Below are 9,813 nucleotides of genomic sequence, written 5' to 3' on the forward strand. Positions count from 1 at the left end.
GAGATAGATTTAGAGAACGGTACTTCAAAATCGAACGCACTGTTAACGTTTTACAACCATTTTAGTCTTAGGTTCCCTTACTTATAAAAACACCAAACGTTTATAAACCTATTTTAGCTATTGAAGTGTATCGTCTTTTTTTCTATATTAATAATATATTTTCTAGTATTTTCCAGAGAAAGGATTTGAACAAAAGGCGTTTGCTTGGGCACCTCTATCCCATTCGTGTTTCTACCGTGAAGCAGTTATGTTTCGGTTAGAAGGGTGGTATATGGCAGTGAATTTACAGGGTACAGAGGAATAAGATCTGAGTCCTCAGGTATGATAACGCATGGGGGGTATTATGGGCGAAACAGTATACTCTGTTATGTCCATGGTTCATGTCTATAAGCGACGGTTACCACTTTCCATCAGGTGGGCGTCAGCTTGTTTGCCATTCTAAGTTGCATAAAAACAATTCTCGATTTAAAAGAAAGTGATAAAACACTATAATCAATCAATACGTAACTGATCGTTGCCTGTACATAAGAGATATATAAGAAAAACTGTTATAAGGGACTTTATGAACGCAATAGAACCCAAAACAATGATTTTTAGAATGTTTGTCTGTCTGTTTGTTTTTACGTTTGTGGACGCTAATCTCAGTAACGGCTTGATAGATTTGAGTGCGGTTTTCACAAATGCGTCGCGGTTTGCTCCACTTAACATTTAGTGTTTGTTTTTTCAATGGGTTCATAAGTAAAAAAGTTATATCAATCTAAATAATCACATATAAAATGCTATAAAATATCCGATCAGTTGAATTGGCTGAAACTTTATAAAGATATTTTTATAATGAATGATAATAGAATAGTAACCTAGCCTGCGCTATCAGTATACGCTGGCAGCGCACCAGTGAGGGATGATAGGTGACGATGAAAGCAGATCAGTTAGCTCATCGTGACGAATTTCACTAGAATTAACTACGATGGTTTCCAGAGGGAACCGCGCGTATTGCTAGCAATGGGTCAGTTAGACCCCATTACTAACAATTTCTTTCCCCCTTATGAAGATATTAGGTATGTAATTATCATTTAAGTATATAATACATTATAAAACCAAATTCATAATGGGTTCTAATAGGAACTATATAATTAGAAGTGGACAACGCCGCGGGAAACGGCTAGTATATACTAATATTATAAAGAAGTAAATTTGTGAGTTTAGATGTGCGGGGTAAATTCCGATTTTACAAATCCAATTTGAATTTTTTTTTCCTCTGTTGTTACTTTTTATTAAGGTATATTATCCCTAAGTGCTATAGAATACTTTTTATTTTAATAAGTATATATTTTCAATAATTAATCACAGTAAAAGTAATTGAAGCAAGCAAAAATTCTATACCTAATATGGTGTGCACTGCTTAAATGTATTTATTTGTTGAAAAAAGGAATAAAATCTGTAGCAAAAATATTTATTACTTTTAGCTTTTACGAGTACTCTTTAACTATCTTTAGAAGAATTTAAATAAAAAAATATTCTTATAAGAACTAGCTATTTTTTTCCGCAACTGTACCCGCGTGAATTAATAAAATACCTTATGTAGTTGTGATATAACTAAATTTTATTCAAATCCGTTCAGTTATTTAAGCTTGTTTGATTAACAAACACTACTGCTATAAATATTGTGTGATTAAGTATAAACATATGCTGTAGGACGTATGTGATCAAGCTATAAGTAGTAGATTAAAAAAATCATTAAAATTCTCCATTTTTCGATATGAGTATCGTTATGACCGACTTGATGATTCAAAAAGTAGACTATAATTGAGTTATATTTAAAAATATTTCTTTTATTTAACTCTCTTGTGGCAACACTTATACATTTGTCGGCATATCAAAAGAGCTTTCATTGTGGTATTCTGTGCTGTTGATGTGCCAATACCTAGTTTTTTGAATTATTGGAGTTGGAAACACTGAGTATAATCTATGGACATTTTATCTCGCAGGTAGAAGTTACTATTCTTAGTCTATGTTTTTATTTCTTTGATTATCTGTTCACAAAGATTTGTTAGTCTTGTTCTTAGTCTGTGGTATTTTGTTTATTATGATTATGATGTGATTGAAATTTTTAATACTTGTGAATATTAAAATACCTAATTCGTCTCAGAACAAAATGCAACGAATATTTATATAGTGTTAATATTTCTTTAAATTAGGTTAATTACCATTTTTATAACTTCAAGAAATTTGGAAACTCTAATAAATGTAAATACATAGAGCAGCGCAATGGGGTGTCTTCATAGTAAAAAGGAATCTTCAGATCTGCATCCCAATGTATTTCGTGTCGTAAATATTGACGAAAATGGTGCAGACTTGTGCTCTGGTCAGTTGGAGATCACAGAATCGGATATTATTCTTTACAGGGAAGGTAGAGATTCAACAGTGTGGCCCTTGCATTCATTGAGAAGATATGGATTTGAGGGAGAACTGTTTAGTTTTGAGTCAGGTTAGTATTTATCAACACTATTAGAAATATTAAGAATGACAATGGATACCCACTAAGTAAAATTAGTTATACTTAAAGATGTTTCCTATGTTGAATTTGGAATGGCTGACAAGCTCTCATTCCTCCTGATAAGTGATATCTTCATAAATAATATTATAGATATGAATTACTAGTTAGTATAAATAATAATGCTGTCATTCTTGTTACTATAAACTACACTGGACAGCAAATAAACCGGGCCACCTTCTACTTTTGAACTCTAATCCGATTTTCTCAAAAAGTATAAAACTTACAATTGCCAAAGTCATATCTATAGAAAGTGCATTTCATAACAATCAAAATGACTAAAATGTAATCTAAAGTACCGTCATCTTACATTGCAATCAAGCAACAAACACATGCTTACGATTTACTCTGTTTTGGCTAGAATTCGCGCTCAGCATTCTTCTACAGGTTAGTCCGATATTTCTTATCATTTCTTTAATTTTTTTCTATTATTTGCATAGACGCATATTTTTGTAACTTTTTGAGTTAATAATGGATACAAATCCTCAGGAAGCCGCTCAAGCTGTAGCATTACTTTAAGCAGGCCATGGACAATGTGAGGTTGCTCGAAGACTTTAAATTAGCAGATCTTCAGTGCAATGAGTTTGCAGACGATACTTAGAGACTGAAGCATTCAATCGCCATTCAGATACAGGCAGACCTAGGTCTACATCAGCAGCAGATGATCGTTACATCCAACACCGTTCTGCAAAATCGTCGACTCAACACAGTTAGAGTCTAACAAAGTCTGCATGATGAACGCCAAGTGGTCATAAGTTTAGATACTGTTAGAAGGAGACTTGCTGAATGGGACCTGACACCAAAAAAAGCAGCAACAGGCCCAGCATTAATGGTAGCCCACCATTAAGCACAACTTGAATTTGCTCAAGAGCACAGAGATTGGATGTTGGAGCAGTGGAGTAAAGTACTCTTCACTGATGAGACAAGGGTGAGTCTATATGAAAGTGATCGACGTCAGAGAGTATATCGTCGCCTTGGAGAACATTATTCTCAGTGTTGCATCGAAAAAACTGTTGCTTATGGAGGAGGCTCTGTAATGGTGTGGGGCGGCATCTCATTAACTGCACATACAGCTTTAGTTTTCATTGAACCGACGGGCTGTACACGTCAATTGACTTTTTATCGCTACCTTTCTGAAATTCTCACAGATCATGTGGTACCTTACGCAGGATATATCAGGCAGGATATGCAGTTGATGCATGATAATGCACAGCCTCACATTGCTCATGCGGTGACCCATTATCTACGCGATGTTGGCATCCATATGATGGCATGGCCAGCTTGAAGCCCGAACTTGAACCCTATAGAACACTTATGGAATGAGCTGAAACGTCAGGTTCGAGCTCGGGTACCTGCAACAAAGCTTCCAGAGCTGTGAATCGCAATTGAAGAGGAGTGGAATGCAATTCCTCCAGATTTCATCGTCAGGCTCTTGAGATCTATGAATACGAGGATGCTATCAGTTATCAGAGCAAGAGAAGGGAACACTGAATACTAATCCATTGAACATAAAGACTCCTGGAAGTGTCTCTCATGCAAGTCAAGGGTTCCAAAAAAGGACAACACAAATACTCCTATCAGACCGGAGGCAGACAACGTGACACAGAGACGCGGGGGTGGTGCGCTCTCACCGGACCGTTGTTCGGCTTCACCGGAACGTATGGCGAAGACGACTACAAATGAAATGCTGCTAAAGGAAATACGTCTTCTTCGAGATGACATGAGGGAGATGCATTTGCAGATGCAATCGTTTACCGATACTATTAGTAGTTTAAATTTAAGGATGGATGCATGTGAAAACCGATTGGATGAATTGGGTATACGTATGGATAAAATGGAACGACGCACTAGCACTGATCCCGTGTTCCAAAGTGACACATCATTGTTACAGTCGATTGAAAACTTAAAAATCGAGCTCAATGATAGGGATCAAGATTTGTTGCTCAATGACCTTCAGATCTCATGCATACCTGAACAAAAGGGAGAAAATGTCACGCATAATGTGATTAGCATAGCTAGCAAGTTGGGCATGCAGCTGACAGTGCAAGATATAACCAGTGCAGTGCGGGTCGGAAGGTTATTAGATTCTGATGATAAAGTCTCGAGTCGACCACGCTTGGTGGTGGTACGACTGGCGCGTCGCGCCCTGCGTGATCAGTTGCTCCAGGCTGCAAGGGTTCGTCGTGGTGCCACTACAGAAGGCACAGAGATTCCAGGGCCACCAACTAAATTTTATATAAACGAAAGACTGACACTAAAAAACAGACAGTTATTTCAGCGAGCACGTGAGCTTGGAGTACGCCACAACTGGCGATACGTATGGACAAGGGACGGCAAAATATTTGTAAGGCAACATCAAGGTGAGGATACACCACGGTATCGTATACGTACAGATAAAGATCTTACCAGGGTTTTTGGATCGGCGGCCGTTCAATAATAAATATCTCTTTATTAAGGGGTTATATACAGTTAATGGGTCGAAAAAAAGCGAATTTTTAGGAATTTTTTTTGAGAAGCCGTTAAAATTTATTGATTCCAAAAGTTTACATACTTATTATGGTATTATTCAACAACATTTTAGTGCTTATTATTAGTAAAAATATTTCTCTGGAGAAGAGCTACAGCCGATCTCCAGGAGGTCCTCTAAAAAAAGACGTCTTGCGGTGACCACTCTATCTCTGAACTGGATCATCTGAAATTAAAAAAATAAAAAGATTTAGTTAAAGTAATGTTAAATTCAATTATTAATCGATGGAATAAGCAAAAAAAAATTTTTTGTCAAAATGGCGCCTTCTCAAAAAGAAAAGTCGATTTTTCACCAAAATTTCAACTTTAAATTGTTTATAAAACATCGAAGTTTTTATTGGAAAAATAAAAGCTTCGATTAATAACTGAAAAATATATTTAAGAAGCTTGTATCAAAATTTTAGACGAATCGGAGAAACCGTTTTCGAGTTACAGTGGTCACCGACTTTGAAAACACCATTTCGAGAAAAACGCGTTTAAAGTTTTGAGTGCACTTTACATGGGATAAAAAATTTTTTTTTTCAACTTACATGGTGTCATCTATTCCAGGCCCATATAAGAGACCTTCTGCTGATTCATTAGCTTCCAATAACTCGAGCTGATGTTGTCTGCGAGCCATTCTTCCATCTCGGGTGCTATCGCGCGCTCTGCGGTCGGAGATGTTCACGCGCTGCTCATCTTCTTTTTCGGCATATAAATGTGCGTTGGGTCCAAGTGTAATTCCTATTGCATTCATATAATATAATAATGAAGCCATTCCTTCATTAAAGACGCCAGCAGCTATGTATGCAGCGGTTTCTACAGTTTTCGAGCCTGCCGGAACAATTTTGGGAGAGATTTTCCAAATCAGTTGATTATAACTCTCGTTGTTGTTTTGGTTAAAACCACCGACACATCTTTCCAATAAACTTTTATTGCTGAGGTCTATAAAAATCGGACGTATAGCTTCAGCAACATCATCAGGTAGTGGCTCATAATCATGTTCGAAAGTAGATACTTCATTGGCAGCAGCAGCCCTCTGCCAGCTGCACCATGAGTCTGGTCCACTCGGACAGTTGTCGTGCTGAGGTTTTTGGTCAGATGAACAATAGTGATAATATGTGGCCCAGATAGCATTATACATTTTCTCAATGGAATCACAATTTCTACGTATTGCTAAGCCATAGTAAACTGTTAACTTATCGATCATCTTTCCAGTGAGTTTTCCTTTTCCACCGAGAGTTTTCTTTTGTATTTTTTTTCCTTTCGCATTCTCAACAGTCTCAACATTTTTTTTACACAATCTCGAAGTCTCGTACCCATTCGTTTCTGTACATGTCCAATACATTCTTTCTTTACAACTTCCTCATCACCATAAGGTTTAACTTTTAAAATTCCCGAGTACGTTTTGGAATCACCGTCTCCGATATAATTTTTATAGATGACTCCGAGTTTTTCCAATGAACGTTTGAACATTTCAACGACTGAATCAACTTCCATTTTCCCTGAGGAACCAGCATGATTTGCAGTGCAAGTATTTTTATGTTCTTCGTACCATTCATTATACTCTTCTGTATCAAGTTTCTTCTTCCAAGTTTCACACAGTTTACAGTAGGCACTTTTAACAACTATATCTATTATTTTACCTGAATAATATCCAATCAAAGAGGTCACACCGTACAAGGAAGTATACCCTCGCTTTTTCCATGTGCCATCACCAGATACAGTTAATTCTGTTGAATGTTCGTTACCTTGATTATCGGAAGTCAAATTTTTCTCTTCGGTACAAGCCTGTGCAAAAAGTTTTTCAGTGGCTATTTTTACACTGGAGTGAATGTTATTTATTATCAAATCATAAGTTGGCTGTGATATAAAAGCTCGCATGTCCATTAATCCACAAAATTTTGCTGCACCTTTCAATCCTAATCCGAGAACTCTCATGACAAATAAAAATCGTCGATTTATTTCATAAGAATGCGTGACGAACGGACTAGAATTTACGCTACGGTCGGCACACTTATCACACAGCACAACTATTTGAAAACCAAGTCCTCGTTCAGAAGTTGTTTGAAACTTGACATCTCCGTCACAGACTTTACACTTTACATATTCAGCAATTGCTGCAAAAACAGTAATGAAGTTTAGTATGCGATACTCAACAGACGGATCACGTGTGACGGAGATTTCCTCTTGCTCTTTAAATTTTTTCGCCGAGGCACTGAAACTCCTTTCATCTGTTTCAGCTGTTTTTGGGTTGAAAACATTTTTACGTTTTTTTACTCTCGACTTACGTACATTATGAGATTTTCTCATTATTCGGGAAGACTTCATTTTCACTGGAAATTACACACAAAAAAATAAACGATCTCACAAGTTTACAGCTTGGCTTGGCTCCGTATACTGACTACCACTCTTAAATATGTTCCACTTTAGGGTCGAAAAAATATAAACTCACTTTTCAGGTATAAAATAAAATAATCACACTGTTGATTTACACATCTAAACACTTTAGAAGGGGAATGCTTACAATAGACAGATGCATGAAAGGGACAGCGCTCAGGTAGTCGATGCCGCTCCGGCCTTATACTCCCAAGCGCTCCGAGACGTCGTTACAAATATGCGTGTAACTTCGAAAATATTTGCCGGATCGATTTGAAATTTCTTGTGTGTATTCTTGAATATATGTAGAATCAGAAAATAAAATAAAAAAAAAATCGATTTTTTGAAAAAATTAACTGTATATAACCCCTTAAATATCTTAAATTTATTTATAAGCTATTTCCTTTAATGTTTAAACGATTTAAAGCTAAATATAATTCAGTAAGTTATAAAAATTACGAAATAGTGTATTTATGTAGATTTGCATGTGTTAATAGTATAGCCTTACCAGTGCAGTCTTACTTAAAATGTCTATCTGTATGCTATAAAAATGTATATATATGCGGTGGTTACAGCGCCTCTTTACTATTACGAGTATTTTATGTTAAGTATCAATCTTTAAATTATGAAAACAATGTGGTAATCTTAAGCATTGATCATGGAGTTTTTTTTTTACTATTGTTTTCTATTAGATGTCATCCTGGTACCTGTAAAAATAGCTTATTATATTTATATGTTCATTGTAGTGATATGTTACTGTGTTTTTTTAAGAAATATCAATCTAGATATCATATAAATAATGTTGTGCATTTGTGTATTGATTGGTGTACCTGGTTATTATTGTTTTTTATTCAATACGAGTATGAATATTTAAAAAGTGTAGTAGTGTATTTTATTAATTGGAACAATAGTTTACTATTATTTTCTGTTGCATATCGATATATAAATTATTGGGACAATTTTTTATGTATGTTCATGGATATTAATACCACATTAATAATATCTTTTGTTAAATATCAGTCGACAGGCTGCGTCCTGTATTTATATTTTGATTGTAGTGCCTACTTACAGATGTTTTTTATTAAATATCAGTTTGTAGGTTCTGGGAATAATGTGGTTAATTTATCTATGGATAATAATGTATTATCACTTCTATCCAGTAATTTATCGAGAATATTCAGATATTTTTTAACCACTTGTTATTGGAAATGCAAACATTATTGTGATAGATCTCTAATTATGTGTCAGTGTGGTTTAATGTGTGAACAGAAATTACATAACTCTTGTAACAGATATTTGCTGCCTATCAGTAGAATTAAAATGAATAAATGTGAAGGAAATGATTAAAAAGTCAATCAGTTTTCGATTAGGTCTCATAAATATACGTTCTTTAAATACCGGTCAGGATGAGCTAGTGGCAGCAGTGAATAACTATAGACTAGATGTGTTGGCAATAAACGAAACGTGGTTAAAGAATGATCAGACGGGGCTAGCGCCTGCGATCCCGGGTTACGTTTTTAAACACAAGGCTAGAAAAACGGGTTCGAGAGGTGGAGGTGTAGGTTTTTATTACAAAAAAGGACTGCGGATACGAGTACTGCCACATCCCACTTCTGATTTAGAGCAGATGTGGGTGGAATTGCACCTTCCGGGAACTGCTCGTTTAGCTATAGGAACAGCATATAGACCAGAGTCAGTTTCGGTAGATACTGCTATTGAAAATCTTAGTAGCTCGTTGGACACTTTTTCGAGTTATGATTCAATTTATATACTCACAGACTTCAATGTAAATATAAATAATAAGGGAGCCTCGTCTACATCTGCTTTGACAACCTTTCTATTTCAACGAAATCTTTACCAACTTGTTAATGAACCAACAAGGGTGACTGATAATACTTCGTCACAAATAGATCTTGTAATTACTGATACACCGGCCATCTGCTCCGGAATTTACGTCTATCACAACCCAAAGCTTAGCGATCATGCCATGGTGGTGGCAGAACTTAAAATGAAAAAACCACAGCGAAGTCCGCAATATATATATAAGAGGATTCTTGGCAATATTGATATGAATAGTTTTAATAGTGATCTCATCAGCTTGGACTGGGAAAGTGTAAATAAGATGACAACCTTAGACGCAAGAGTTAACCGATTTAACGAACTAATTAACACTTTATTTGATGTTCATGCTCCAATGCGAAAGATATGTATCAATAGCAATAAGCCACATCCATGGATTACCGATAACATTAAGATCATGATGAGACTACGCGACTCTGCTCTACGCAGGGCTCGGGCATCGGGAGAGGACAGTCATTTTGATTACTATAAAAGTCTTCGCAACTATACAAGTAGTGCCTTGGAGCGCGAAAAAA

General features: G+C 35.9%; 1 protein-coding gene across 1 annotated transcript; it reads right to left on the reverse strand.

Annotated features, from left to right (window-relative positions):
- Positions 1 to 5,010: 5,010 nt before the first annotated feature.
- LOC128201860 (uncharacterized) lies at positions 5,011 to 7,789 on the reverse strand. Its single transcript, XM_052900090.1, has 2 exons — positions 5,611 to 7,789; positions 5,011 to 5,246 (listed from the first exon to the last, which is right to left on the reverse strand). Exons 1-2 carry the CDS (start codon positions 6,405 to 6,407, stop codon positions 5,243 to 5,245), a joined length of 801 nt encoding a protein of 266 aa, XP_052756050.1. The 5' UTR covers positions 6,408 to 7,789; the 3' UTR covers positions 5,011 to 5,242.
- Between the last annotated feature and the right edge of the window lie 2,024 nt (positions 7,790 to 9,813).

The sequence above is a fragment of the Galleria mellonella genome, unplaced genomic scaffold (assembly GCF_026898425.1).
Source record: "Galleria mellonella isolate WM207_F2 unplaced genomic scaffold, CSIRO_AGI_GalMel_v1 utg64, whole genome shotgun sequence".
Classification (NCBI taxonomy): domain Eukaryota; kingdom Metazoa; phylum Arthropoda; class Insecta; order Lepidoptera; family Pyralidae; genus Galleria; species Galleria mellonella.

Excerpts from the sequence above, each read along its gene's own strand:
- LOC128201860 (XM_052900090.1), bottom strand. The coding sequence starts at position 6,407 with ATGTATTGGACATGTACAGAAACGAATGGGTACGAGACTTCGAGATTG.